Below are 15,143 nucleotides of genomic sequence, written 5' to 3'. Positions count from 1 at the left end.
CATCTAGACTATAAGCTGCATCACTGCCAAAATCTAATCAGGTGGTCCTTGTGTCATTGGTGACCTTCCCTGAAAATTTCATCCAAATCCGTTATTCCGTTTTTGAGTAATGTGAACGGACAGACAAACCGATGGCGATAGTCACGTAACTCCACTGCATTCCTTGGTGGGATAATAAGTTGCATTGTTTCAATAAAAGGGGACAACTGGGCTTAAAGAATTCCCAAAAAGTAACTGAATTAACAATTATAAAAAAAAATACTCATTAAAAAGTCCTTTACATGTTTACTAAAGGTAAAGACATACTTAAAATATCAAAAGCAGAAATAACCTATTCATTCAGCTATTCTGACTATAAATACTATTGATGTGGTTAAACAGTACTTTGATGGTGTGATTTGTCACGGCAGTTTTAACAACTTTGTATTAGTTTGAATAATCCATAGAAATGCATAATATGTGTATGAATCGATAATAGTTTGTACTTGTGGGTAAAGTTAGATAAATGACACAGATGTAGTAGAGTAAAAAGTATATTTAAACGTGAAAACAAGTAGAGTAAAAAAAAATGGAAATTCTCGACAGGTGAATTTGTAGCCGACCCAAGCAGGCCAATAATTTAGAAAATACATTTAGTTGTTTTCTCATGCAATTTTCAACTCTAGCGAGTTCAGAAGCCACTTTTAAAACAAAGAAATTAAAATGTATTATTTTATTAATCATTTATGATCTTACATTGGCAGAAACATGTTCAGAGGCAATTTGTGTTTCTTAAATAGACGTAAATGGAGTTAAAGGGCAATAGCTCCATCTGCTGGCATTACTGTATGAATTGAACAGTATTTAGAGTACAGCAGGTAATACGTTATATATATACACACACACACTGTATTGCTTGCAAAATGCTGCTCTGTCGCCGCGATATTGCAGAGGGGTTCTGGCAAGAAAATGTCAAACTTTGCATGTCTTTAAAAGTAAAACATAATAATTTCTCTGGTGCTTTTATTTGCAGGTGTACATGTAAGATTTGTTAATCAGAATGTAAAACTTGCACAAGCCTGCTGCTGTTATATTTCGCTGTACTTGAACCATTTCACTAGACATTTAACAGTGATCATGCTAATGGTTTGTTTAATCTTTAAAGTGTTTGCCAAAAAATTTTTAAATTAAGTTTTTGTATTCTAAATTCTAAGCAAAATTATATAATGGAGGTCATTTTACAAATTATGAAATAATATATACTTAGAAATGAACAAGGTAGGATTAAAAAAAACGGCTTAAATATCATATAGATATATTAATCTGCTGTTGCCATCTACCAAAATATTGATTGAAGAAATCCTATTTGGATCTTGGACACGTACTGTAAATAATTCCTCTAAAAAGTCTAGCGGTTATCAATGGACCTCCTGTTCTGTACATTTGGAGGTTTCCCCGTACCAATATGGCGGCCGCGATGACGCACAGACGCAATGAACCTCAGCGGCAGTGACGTCTCTCAGGGCGTGACTGTGCTTTCGCAACACCACTACTACTGCTACGTAACCTGTCATTTCGCCCGCTGGAGTTTGCTCAACTTGAAGAGCACCGTTTGAATTAAACAGGACAAATCAGGTGAGTTAACATAAGAGGTCAGTGTTGAACAGACGTGTTCATGTTGTGGTTCATTTTCATGTTAACCTCCGGTGATTCTTTGAATGCAACCAATGTTCTGGTGAGCTGATGCTGATCAAGGCCATTTCTTTATCCTGTATTGTAAATTTCTTATTGAAAGTGCACAGTGAATACTAATTTTATTCAAGTGATTTCTGTCAGTAACAGTTTTCAGCTAAAATGCAGTTTAATTGATGAGGATTTCAAACGTATTAAAAGCTGTAAGTGGCTGAAATGCCACATAGGGGAAATTAAAGTTGTGTACAGTTATTTTATGAGCATTGTATTAGATCTATTGTCTATTCAGTGGTCATTTCACTAAATATTTCAGGGTCAAGGTCAGTTACCTAAAAGCAGTTCATCTTTAAAAGCAAATTATTAATAATACTGATAATTCAATAGAATGACTGTATTAAATAGCATCCTGTTTGACTTTGAGGATCCTCCCATCTCAAATAGAGACCCAGACCCTGTTTTGCAACATATGGGAAGCTCAAACTGTTGCTGTCTTGTATCCGTTTCATCTGAACAGCGGCCAGATGGCTCTTCCTCTCCTCGGTCTTGAATAAGACCAAACTTGTAGTAGCGAGACAGGCCCTTAAGAGGCCCTTCCCTTTTATTTGTCAAGGACAGCTGACTGCAGAGTGAATGAAAGTAGTCTCTGGGGATTTTAACATAACATACTCTCTGCTCTCAGTGCTCGTATATTAGTGTGGAGTTGGTCATGTTTCGCAAGGCATTTTTCATCTGTTCCATCAAGGTGGACTGGGATGTGTTCAGGTAAAAAAAAAAAAAAAAAAAAGCAACTGGGAGAAAAGTAGAGAAAGGCTTTTAAATAGGATTAGTTTTTTTTAATAAATGTACTTAAATTCATTCTTTTTACACTCTTGCAGTGGTAGCTTTACCAGGGTTATTTTTGTTGAGTTTTTTATCACACTTCCCATGCTATTTCTCTTTATTTATTTATTTATTTATTTATTTATTTATTTATTTATTTATTTATTTATTTATTTATTTATTTATTTATTTATTTATTTATTTATCTATTTATTTACCTTTATTTAACCAGGAAGTCCCATTGAGATTTTAAATCTCTAACAAGAGAGACCTGGGCAAGGTAACAGTCATGTAAAAAATTAAAAGTTAGATAAAACAGATACATGATACATTATTCTTGAATAATATTTATCAAAAGTAGCTAACAGCAGGTTTTATTTCAGTGCATTTATTTAATATGTGTAACAGATGTCTGCTCTCCTTCCTGCCTTGAACATTTACCAGAAAGCTCTTAATGTTTCTCTTTTTCTGCTTCCCATTTAGATCGTCATTATCTCATATGGATGCAGTGATTCGCCGTTGCCCTTTCTTGACTGTTGTTCCCAGTGTTTTCCTCCACCTGGGTGGGAAAACGTCACTGGGGAGCTATGCCCAAAAATGTCCGGTGATGATGAACCTGGCCTCCAGACCTCTGGCCAGATCCTTGTCTTCTTCAACTTTTTTGTCCAAAGGCGCTCTGATGAATGATGGTGAGTTGTCACAAGTTTTAATGCATCCTATTGTGAATAATTCAGTGTTACAGCCATACTGTTAACGGCAATGTAACTGCGAGCAAGTGAGCTATGTTGTATTTTGTGAACGGATTGGAGTTAAAACTTTCCCTCCTGTGTTCTGTAGACTCAAACCGCAAAGTCAAGCTGCCTTCAGGTCACCCTGTACCTCCTGCTGGCCAGGCTGTCGGCTCCAAATGCCCTTTCCTGGCTGCAGAGATGGTGCAGAAAAAGAACAGCGTCGTAAGAGAGGCCAGGATGGAGCTGCAGGAGGATGTCCAGGAGATGCACTCTTACCGCAGCGGTGAGCAGTCACACAGATACACCCATAACTGGTTAGCTTTAAATGAGGCCAGTTGCGTAAATTGTCTACGGTCAATATTTCGAGTAGACAGTAAAATTTAAAGTATTTTCTTTAACAGGTAAAACAAGTTTGGATTTATCAGATGTCGATCTTGTCAAGGCAGACAAGGATATATCTGCCAAAGCAACCCACCTGCTAAAGGACAATCTACCTAAAGGTAAGCTTTATTCCCTTAGTGAGCATTTGCAATCAATTTGAAGCCTTAAAATTCCCCACTTGTTTCTTTCATGCCCTAGTTGCCACCTTCCAGTACGACCGATTTTTTGAAAAGAAGATTGAAAGCAAGAAGACAGATCACACATACAGGGTTTTTAAAACAGTGAACCGCTCTGCCCCCTCGTTCCCCATGGCAGACGACTACTCAGAGTCTTTACATGCGAAGAGAAATGTGTCTGTCTGGTGCAGCAATGACTACCTCGGCATGAGCCGTCATCCCAAAGTCAACCAGGCCATCATGTGAGTAGACCTATAACCCTGGTTAGTGTTGATAGATGGAAATTCAGCTAAAATGCAAAGCATGATAATAAAGCTTCTTTTTTTTCCCCTTAAGTGAGACAGTACGAAAGCATGGTGCTGGTGCAGGAGGTACCCGAAACATTTCAGGAACAAGCAAATTTCATGTGGACCTTGAATCTGAAGTGGCCGACCTGCATGGCAAGGATGCAGCACTGCTGTTCACGTCCTGTTTCGTCGCCAATGACTCCACATTGTTTACTCTGGCAAAAATGCTACCAGGTACTTATCCATATTAAAATATGTCATCTAAATTTGCACACCTTTACTTTAATACAAAATAAAATTGTATTTTCTCACATATTTTCTGATTTAGACTGAAATGTACAGCAATGCTAATATTTAGTTTCCTTTTGTTCATTCTGCTAGGGTGTGAGATCTACTCTGACGCAGGCAACCATGCATCAATGATTCAGGGTATACGAAACAGTGGGGTCAAGAAGTTCATCTTCCGTCATAATGATGTCAGCCACCTACAAGAGCTGCTCGAGAAGTCCAACCCCTCCACTCCAAAGATTGTTGCCTTTGAAACAGTGCATTCAATGGATGGTAAGTTCACAGCCCTCCCACTAAGGTGTAAGTGTTATCTAATAGAAAATGTGTCATTTATTCTACATCAGTGTGTTTTAATAACTCGTTAGTAAGCAAGGACATCGAGGATTTTTTGAATTTATGCTTGTTGCATCTCTATCAGTTTATCAAAATGACATTTCTATGCATACATGAAATCACAAATGGAATGTTTGTTAAATCAACGATGGATGCTAACGATGCTGATAAAAAGCTGTTTTTATGATGTTAAATGGTCTGGTGAATGCTGTGTTTCCTACAGGTGCAGTGTGCCCACTTGAAGAGTTGTGTGACGTTGCCCACAAGTTCGGTGCTATTACCTTTGTGGATGAAGTGCATGCTGTGGGCCTGTATGGACCCAGAGGAGGTGGCATTGGAGACAGAGATAAAGTCATGCACAAAATGGACATCATCTCCGGAACCCTCGGTAAGTGGAAGCCTCACTAATGACGGACAACATTTCATAACACCCTCGATTGTTACATATAACTTATTACGTGTTTCATTTCCAGGCAAGGCATTCGGCTGTGTGGGCGGCTACATCGCCAGCACCAGTGCTCTGGTGGACACTGTGCGCTCCTACGCTGCAGGCTTCATCTTCACCACTTCTCTGCCCCCCATGCTGCTTGCGGGGGCAACGGAGTCCATCAAGATCCTGAAAAGTGAGGAAGGCCAGGTGCTCAGGCGGAAACATCAGAGGAGTGTCAAGCTGCTCCGACAGATGCTGATGGACTCTGGCCTTCCAGTGGTCCACTGCCCGAGCCACATCATTCCTGTCCGAGTAAGGAAATTAATAATTCATGAATTTAGGTGTATGTGTATATATATATATATATATATATATATATATATATATATATGTATGTATGTATATATATATATATATATATATATATATATATATAAAGAGCAAATTCAGTTTTATAATCTAAATTCAATGTCAGACAATTTGATGTGTACATGTTTGTAAGGTTTCAGATGCAGAGAAGAACAGTGAGATCTGTGACATTTTGATGTCTCGCTACAACATCTACGTCCAGGCAATCAACTACCCCACTGTGGCTAAAGGGGAGGAGCTGCTGCGTGTCGCCCCCACACCACACCACACGCCCCAGATGATGTACTACTTTGTTGGTATGTTCACTTGGAATAAAATGTCCTATCTTGCTGCACTGAATTCCCTTTACCATATTTACTATCAGCGCAATGTTACATTTTTATTTGGAGGAATAATGCATCAGTTACTGTCTCTGACTGTAAATATGTTACTTGGTTCACGTTGCATAGTGAAGCAAGTAACATATTTTAAAACTTCACTACAAATTGAACTATTTGAACAGTTTTTTGTTTAATATCTAACATCTCTCAATCCTGGCAAAACTGTTGTATCCTCACCTTTCTGTGCTTGTCTTGATCTCCACAGATCGGTTGGTGAAGACGTGGAAGGAGGTGGGTTTGGAGTTGAGGCCGCACTCCTCAGGAGAGTGTAACTTCTGCCAGCAGCCGCTTTACTTTGAGCTGATGAGTGAGAGAGAAAAGTCCTACTTCAAAGGTCTCAGTCACTCGATGTCAGCGGTGGCCTAATGTCATATAAAAAAACCTAAATCTTGGTAATATTTATGCTATTTATTTAATTTATTTCTAATATCTCACTGCATATTAAATGATCTTTATGTGGTTAAAGCAGTCATTCACTCTTGTGTGTTCATTTTTAATACATGTGGCCTATACATTAATTTATTCTTTCACTTATGTGTAAAATAAGATTTTTAGTGAAGGACTGAACCATTACCAAGAAACTCACATGTTAAATATAATTTCCTTCCTAGACATCATACAGCTACATGTAAAACAGCCATGTATTACATGCATTTAGCTAAAACATCCATGAATACATACACAGTAAACAACAAAATATGGTGCACTACCATTAAAGTGTTACATGATTACAAATCATCCTCTTTGATCACATTATTTTTGCTCAACAAGAATAAAGTCAGTTAATTTTAACAAAGAATATGTAACTAACTGTCCTATATTGAAAGGTCTAAATTTATGAACTGTAGCAAAATCACCAGACACTTTATTAGCGAGAGTCTAGTTTTTTTTTTTTTTTTTTTGTTTTTTTAATTTTGGAATATCTTTTATATCCTTTACATATGATGATACATTTGATTATTCTGGTGAATGCATGACAGCAGTGTACAAATGTGTGAAGAGATGTTCTGCCATTCTTCCCAGCTGTTCTTCAATGGAAGGGTTTTGTATTCAGCCTTCTACTTGAGTCCAAAGGTTTTCCACTGGATTCAAATCCCTGTTCTTAACCAGGTCATAGTTTTTTTTTCTCCTTTAAAAACTCCTGTGTGATTGTTCCAGTGTGTTTGGGATCATTGTCATGTTGAAAAATTCCTTCTTCTGCTAAGCTTCTTGATACTACTTTCTGTATGTGATTATACTGTTCCATCAATAAATGTCATCTTACTGCACGTTCTGCTCCCATGCAGTCCCATATCTGCTCCTCCATGTTTCACAGTCAGCACTACACACTCACTGTGGTGGTTCTGGCTACATCTACACCACCTCCGGTGATCCTAATAAATTTATTTTGGTTTCATATCACCAAATAATGTGCTGCCAGTATCCATCAGGCTTCTTCCCATGTGCTTTGGCAGAGCTTAATGCTACAGTTTTGTGCCATTTTGCGAAGCAGTGACTTTCTTCTTGGACACAATCCGTAAAGCACGACTTCATGCAGTGTCATTCATACTCTCTGAACAGTCAATGAAATCGTGACCACAGATTATCCTTGTGCCAAACCAAAAGCACGTGCACTGTCAATTTACAATGCAAGACTGCCTAAACAGAGAACTGTGCATGATGTCAGGTTTTTGAGGACAGCCGATGTGGCTTCTACCAGTAATACAACTCCTTCTTTACTCCTGCTGCAACTGTATTTCAGCCTATGCTGAACTGATACTCCTTCTACCATCTTCCATCTTTGTAAAGTCTCACAATTTGGCTTCTTACTTGTCCAGCCCATTAGACTAAGACCTCACCTAGGATTTCATACATCTTGTTTCCACATATAGCAGCTATCATAGTGCATTATTGGTAATATTAGGTGAAGTTGTTGCACATTTCCAGCAGTCAGTGAGACAACCAATGGAATTAAATACTGCCATACAGAGTCCCTCAGGAAACTCCCTTGATGTCAAATCACTAACATGGCTCAACCATGTCTCTGTGGGATCATACTGTTTTATCAACATACATTTATCATGCCAGCCAGGATATTGCTGCATATATGTCCTGCACTGTATATTTGAGCTGTTTCATAACATGTAGGCTCTTAGGGAAGATAATGTATCATATCTGTTATCACATGTGATGTGACATTGCTTCTTTCTGTAGCTAATGGCAATTGTCTCGGGTGGTGCAAGACAATTGCCATTAAGTTTTACAAAAAAAAAAACATTAAAATGCATTAAATAGTGTTATTGTAAGCAGTTTTCCTTACGGTTACAACATTTTCTTCTGTATTTTTAGTGAAAAACGCAGTGGTTTAGTGAAGAGGGCAGTGATGTATCATATAGTCTTCTTTGCGCGTAATCAGCTTAAGGGCAGATTTGTGGTCATCTGGATTTTCATTCATGAAATGCACTTTGTGACATTCAAGGTTTCGCCGCATGGTGGCACACTGGGCCTCCAATATCTGCAGCTGTGAGGCTGTGACATCAGACACCTCCTCCTCTCGCAGATGACTCATAACTGGTGCAGCAGCTTTCATGATGAACCACTAGAGGGTATCAGCACAAAACAGGATATTGTGTTTCCCATCTAGATAACATGGGAGATCAGGTCGGCTGCAACAAAATGCAGCAAACACACTTCCATGAGCCTCACAGCAGACCTGCAAAATCACTGATTGTAGATATTGTTTCAAATGAGCTGAGCTATCAGATTTATCTGCCAATAACGTGGCTATTTCATAGAACTTTTCATTCAAGATAGTGTCTTTACGTTAAGCTTTCCATCCTGTGGCCTCTGATCGCCATGTTTAGATAAAATTAGATTAATTTATGCCTATTACTCCCACGCGCAGGGAAACATCAATGAAGAGGAAGCTCTCCTCCCATCTGTTTCATCTCGGAACTCATCCCACCGTACATCTGCACATGACAGGAGTGTGTTTGTGTATCCACCGGGTATGTGTGAAAGCCCTTTAAGCAGCACTTGACATGCACAACCTGGGATTCTGCACACCAAAGACGTTTCCTCTCTTTGCTCTGGGAGAATTATCATGAGCTCACGTTTGGAGCAACATTATGTAACCACAGTGTTGGTGGAAGTGCAGCAGTCAGGTGTTCACCACTATCACGCAAGTGTTGCCAGCTCAGAACATCCGACGTTGATTTTATTTCTTTGAAGTTGACACTCCTGTTGCATTGATTTAAAATCACACAGAGGGTTTTACACGACAGTTCAGTGTCAAACATGGGACCGTCCTTTCACCTAAACCAGCTCTTCCTTTATATGCAGTAGATGCACAAAAGGCTCCTTTGTGTTTCCCTCTGTCATCAACATATTGTGTCATTGCTCGCTGCTCAGTTCCTTATTACAGAAAGTCTGAAGGCAGGCCCAACACCTCTGCACTACTTCCAGGAAGAGAGTTCAGCTGGAGCTGCAATCATGTGGGCACGAGGAGGCCACAGGCACTTTGTATGTATGTGGAGGCAGGTGCTGGAATGGTGGTGCAGCGTACTGTGCCAGTGATATGGTGAATCGCTGTGTGTCTGATCAGTTTATGGCTGAGAGCGTTTTGTGTGCGGATGTGAATGTGTGCGCGGGTTTTAGCTCTATTCCTCATCCTGTGTTAATCCCAATGCCCTGCACATCTGTGTCTCCCTCTCAACACTCACGTGTGCAGACAGATGAGCTGCATGGATGGATTCCCACTGCACGCACCTCACTCACTCTCACTCTCCCTTTCCCTCTCACTTTTCTCCTCATTCGCCATCCTCCCACATTATTATACACATCTGTAATGAACCATGGGAATGTTGCAGTTACATTCTAAGAAAAGACACTCGTGCACAGCAGCATGCTTTTGACTTCCCTTTTCCAGTCAGAATGTTAGTTTGAAGGATTCATTTGTGCATTTAGTCCCAGAAATATAATAAAAAATGAGGAAGAGAGCAGTTTCAGGGGTGTGTCCCACCTCATAATGAATATTATCATGATGAAAGATAAGAGCAGGCTTCCGTAGTGAAACATTCTGCAACAAAATGGATCACCCCATTCAAAGCAATGACTCAGTCAGGGATGATGGAGTTTTTATTATTGGTGTGATTTCACCGTAAATTGTGAATTGCACACACATTCCTATGTAAGAAACTAGGCATGTTCCAAAATATTGTTGTTGTTGAAAATGCAGTAAATCAAAGGGTTCGTGTGTCAAAAATGCATCATGAAAGGGCTCAATTTGGTTAGAAACAGGGGACAACACTGCAGTAATATTACTATGTGCAGCAATACAACCATAGCTTACTAGTAAGAACTTCCATCCTCTAAAGGTGTAAATTGTCCTGCAAGATGCAACTGTTAAGGCCTACTAACTCAGACACATCTTGAGCCCCATAATTAATATTAAAGGGTTCCTTTAGAAAATACATTTTAAACATGCAGGGATCAGGGTGATAACAGTCCAATTAAAAGTTACCCTAATTGAACAGAACTGTGATGGTCATGTTATAGTAATTGAAAAAAATCTATTCCATTGAGACTTACTGATACCAAAGTTTGAGATATTTCTGCTGCGACTTTAAATCGTAAGGAATAAACTCCTCCCTCTTGAGTTGCTCTACTGTCAACTAAAAAAAAAAAAAAAACTCCCATGCATCGGAATGGTAAAACGAGAATGTGCATGGAGGACCTTGGCACAATGTGGAGCCGCTGAAGTTGATGAAGAGAGCAAACATTTTAAATTTAGAGCTCTGCATTGAGTTTGCAGATCACACTTACTGACTGATGGAAACACAGAGGAGGAAAAAGGGGAAATCTCTTCGCTCAGGCAGAAGCGCCATGCACTGGCAGGGCAACATCTAACGCTCCGTCTTCTTCTTTTATTACTTTTATCTCCTGTGATCTGCTGTGTACCGCCGTTTGATGGACTATGTAGTAAGTGTTTGCGCTGCCTGTAGTATGAGATTGAGTCCGATATGTCTGATGTGACGCCGAGTAAAAGCGTGGAATGGCTGCAACTCGAGTTAGAGTCCGGAGGCACTTCTCTGCTGCTGCTGGACTGCCGCTCACATGAGCTGTACGAGTCATCCCACATAGAGACCGCCATAAACCTGGCCATCCCGGGGCTGATGCTCCGCAGGTTCAAGAAGGGCAACATACCCATCCGGACTATCATCCCCACCCATGAGGATAAGGACAAGTTCATGAGGCGGTGCAAGACGGACACGGTGGTCCTGTACGACGAGTGCTCGGTGGACTGGCAGGACAGCGGCGCCCCGGCGTCCGTTCTGGGTCTACTTCTTCAAAAGCTGTGGGAGGACGGCTGTAAAGCGTATTACCTGGAAGGTAAACGGTTTCCCTGTCACCAAAATCCAACAGCAATAAATCAACTCTGAGTAATGTGTGTTTGAGTTCAAATTTCTAGCGTTGGGCGGTCGTTTAACAAGCGTTTTTGTCGCTACATTTTAAGTTCGCTTTGGCGCAACAGTAGCACAATTTAGCGTCGTTACAAACTGAAGCGAACTAATGTTTTGTGAATGGAAAGAAAGGAGCACAAGTTTTGACAATGTGAGGGGTTAAACTTTCAAACGCCAGCCTCGAGGCGTGAAAAGGAAAATGGAACTGTGTTTACCGTCTTTATTGTGAACGTAAATGTCACTGACGCTCACGCAGTGTTGTGGGTTTTGCGGTGTGAAGGCTGCTGAAAAGTTTCTGTGTCACTGCTGAGATTCTCAATTAAAATTCCAAAATGGCTGCGCCATGTTTTGCTCCAGCAGGAGCAGGCATGCATTTCATGAATGGTCGTGTTGGGGGGTCTGTACAGTCATGCTTCAACACTCATCGCAGCTTTTGACTTAAAAATATAGTTAGTTGGTATAAATAAGGTGTCTCTATTTTTTATGAAATACAAATCTAGCCATATAGATGTGACTTTGTTGGGTTTTGGCTCCTATCCAGGTGGATTTGTAAAGTTCCACACAGAGTACCCAGAGCACTGTGAGACCCTGCTGGACAGCTCCTGTCCCAGCTCCTCTCCACCGATGTCTGTCCTGGGTTTTGGAAATCTGCGTATCAGCTCGGATTGCTCCGATGGGGAGTCCGACCGAGAGCCCAGCAGCGCCACAGAGTCCGAGGAGAGCCCCATCCCCAGCAATCAGCCTGCCTTCCCCGTCCAAATCCTGCCCTACCTTTACCTGGGCTGCGCCAAAGACTCCACTAACCTGGATGTGCTGGGCCAGTACAACATCAAATACATCCTGAACGTCACACCCAATCTCCCCAACATGTTCGAGCACGACGGCCACTTCAGGTACAAACAGATCCCAATTTCGGACCACTGGAGTCAGAACCTGTCCCAGTTCTTTCCAGAGGCAATATCATTTATAGGTGAGTGACATTAAAATTCACAGATTCAGAATAAAAAATGTTTTGTGTGTTGATGTGTTCAGTTCCTTTTGTCACAAATGCCTTGTCTAATAATCACTTGTGACTTTAAGTGAATGTGCCAGTTTGTTGGGAGGCCACAGTATCACACAATTCGTTTTCTACTGAGCAACGATACATTAAACTCGAAAGTGAACACTTCTTTTGTTCTATGTAGTGTAGTGCGATGACTGTTTCATTTTTGCTTTTGATTTGGTGTTTCTCACCATTACTACACCTGAAACCACAGCTTTTCTCTTGTCTGTTTGGTGGTTACAGTGCTGCGTTTCGTAAACTAGTTTATAAAGAGGTTTAGGTAGAATGAGGAAGGAAAAGTTGTTTCCGCCCTCTGGGGTTGTTTTTGATACCAGGTGCTGTAAGTTCTGTGTAGTGTTGTTCAGTTGACAGTTGTTTGTTAATGTCTGTAACTTAAAGGGTGTTGGGTATACTGTTTTGCTGGTCAGGTTAATTGTTAAAAGCAAAATAAAATGTGGAAGAACTTCGCTATCAGGTTTACTTTTGTCAACTAAGAGCCTGAATCATATTGTAGAACAATCTGAAAACTGCACATTTTTGTAAGTTATACTTAAATACACGTCTATGGATTCCTGGGGACTTTAGCTGACTTTAGTTTTTCCTTTCTCTCGCAGATGAAGCTCGATCAAAGCAGTGCGGCATCCTGGTCCACTGCCTGGCCGGCATCAGCCGTTCAGTCACAGTCACTGTGGCCTATCTGATGCAGAGACTTAACCTCTCTCTGAATGATGCTTACGACTTTGTCAAGAGGAAAAAGTCCAACATTTCGCCAAACTTCAACTTCATGGGTCAGCTCTTGGACTTTGAGAGGACGCTAGGGCTGCACAGTCCCTGTGATAACCGCTCTACCAATGAGGAGCAGCTCTTCTTCACCACACCGACCAATCACAACGTCTTTCAGCTGGACACGCTGGAGTCGACATAAGGATCAATAGGACAGCTTCTTCGTTGTTTCCTTTGGTGTCTCTGAGGTTTTCTGTCAGATACCTAACTAGTTGACACAAGCAGTAAGTCAGTTACAGTATTCTGCACCAAAAGGGACTTCATTGAGCTGTTAAAGGAACGCAGCTGTATGCAGAAAACTCGCTCTGTTAGATCCACTCTCGATGCCTTAATATCTAACACAAGGACGAATTTTGCTATTTACCATACATGGCATTAATGAATGGTCATGTACGGCCATAATAGCAGGACGTTTCATAACTTTTCTATTAAATCTAGGATTGTTGTTTGACTGTTATTCACCAGCTGTAAAACGGATGTTTATGTATTTCTTTATCAGTTATGAGTATTGCCTTGGTGGTCTAAAACGAGTCTTTGGCCAAGTGGAATGTTTTCTGGGGACCAATGTGAGTTGTTCTGTTGGTGCTCCAGCTGAGGGAAATAAGCTACTTAAGTGATCCAACCTAGCATTATTGTCCCGTTCTTTCTTCTGATGGTTGTCTGCATTCATCACAGAAAGCAGTTTTTCTTGTGCTTTCACTTAAAAGACCTTCACTCACATCTGGTACACATTGATCGTCTCGTTACAAGCTCAAGTGGCCAATGCCTTGTATATATTTTAACTGTGATATTTTAAGCAAAATATCAAAGTTTGAATATATTTTTCTTCAGAAGCACTCCTGTACATTCTCTTGCTTATAACTGCATTATTTGCATGTGATCCTGTTTTACCAAGGACTCTGTTCTGTAAGCTTTGGGTCATATTGCCTGTTGTTGTTGAGGCCTTGATCATACCTTAACATGAAATTGAACTAAATGTCAGTCACCCTGTCGAGGTATAAAATGTAAAACTGGCTTTTGCCATAATTGAAAGGAACAAATATCTAAGTAATCAGTGTGTACACAAACGGATGTCCACCTTATTTTTTACTCCAACGCGTTTCAGCCTGCAGCTACTTATTTTGTGGCACAATAATGTTAAGGGAAACCTGATGTGTAATTAGCTGTTCTCTATTGCCAGTCTCGTCTCAGAACAAATGAATGAGTTGGATGTATGAGAGGAAATGAAAGGAAATGAGTTCGACTAATGTGTTCTTACCTCACAGAGAGACACTTTCAGGGATTTTTATACAAGGCACTTGTATCTCATCATGGCCTCTTTAAGTGCACCCAAGGGCTGTTTTGTCTGGTATGTTTGCAAAGATGTACATAAAATATGGTTTGTGATGGGGAACATTTTCTGAAAATCATGAAGGATAAGAAAGTGACCCTGTTTGGACCCTTATGTATATTATATGTAAAGCTAAATGTCCAAGACATTATGTACAAGTTTATACAACAAATATATTGTATATTTTTACTTGAATATCTTTTGTCTTTGTTAAGCCTTTTTACTGAAAGTTTGATAGGACGCTTTCATAGAACAAGAGAAAAGTAGTTGTGTGGTTGAGTCACGACCAAAGAGTGCACTGAAAAGTCAGAGTTGTACGGAGTTGTTGTGTGCCGGCCAGCCCCGAGGCTGTAGGTGTGGTCAGATGTCTGTTTTCTGTCCACTGTGATGCCTGGTTTCCTGTCTCCCACAGGCTTTCTGACACAAAGACAAGTGACAGGGCCAGATCTGTCAATACCACAGTGCAGACACACCCACTGCTAGTCAGTCAAACAGCGCTTAAAGGAAGAGGAAGATGACACAGCATGTACTCCACCACAGATACAAGACTTCCGACAGCTCTTCTCCCCAACTTAAGGAGTGATAAAATTTAACAAGAGTGTTGCACAATAGCTTTTGAAGGCAATTATCCGCAGTTTAAATGTCTATTTTGGGTGTAAATGTGGAATTAATATTTATTTGC

The 15,143-nt window shown here is 40.4% G+C and overlaps 2 protein-coding genes across 2 annotated transcripts; both read left to right on the top strand.

The window, feature by feature from the left end:
* Nucleotides 1–1,484: 1,484 nt before the first annotated feature.
* On the top strand, nt 1,485–7,133 carry LOC111588726 (5-aminolevulinate synthase, non-specific, mitochondrial-like). Its single transcript, XM_023299250.3, has 11 exons — nt 1,485–1,614; nt 2,974–3,179; nt 3,328–3,504; nt 3,623–3,721; nt 3,801–4,020; nt 4,115–4,299; nt 4,447–4,626; nt 4,910–5,074; nt 5,160–5,428; nt 5,619–5,781; nt 6,071–7,133. The coding sequence occupies exons 2-11, from the start codon at nt 2,990–2,992 to the stop codon at nt 6,229–6,231; spliced, it is 1,809 nt and encodes a 602-aa protein (XP_023155018.2). The 5' UTR covers nt 1,485–1,614; nt 2,974–2,989; the 3' UTR covers nt 6,232–7,133.
* A 3,397-nt stretch (nt 7,134–10,530) lies between these two features.
* LOC111588715 (dual specificity protein phosphatase 7-like) lies at nt 10,531–14,656 on the top strand. The gene is made up of 3 exons (XM_023299233.3): nt 10,531–11,235; nt 11,848–12,276; nt 12,963–14,656. The coding sequence occupies exons 1-3, from the start codon at nt 10,866–10,868 to the stop codon at nt 13,271–13,273; spliced, it is 1,110 nt and encodes a 369-aa protein (XP_023155001.1). The 5' UTR covers nt 10,531–10,865; the 3' UTR covers nt 13,274–14,656.
* Nucleotides 14,657–15,143: the final 487 nt, after the last annotated feature.

The sequence above is a fragment of the Amphiprion ocellaris genome, chromosome 8 (assembly GCF_022539595.1).
Source record: "Amphiprion ocellaris isolate individual 3 ecotype Okinawa chromosome 8, ASM2253959v1, whole genome shotgun sequence".
NCBI classification, from domain to species: Eukaryota; Metazoa; Chordata; class Actinopteri; family Pomacentridae; genus Amphiprion; species Amphiprion ocellaris.
The sequence above is the reverse complement of the archived record's forward strand: the minus strand, read 5'-3'. Positions and strand labels throughout refer to the sequence as shown.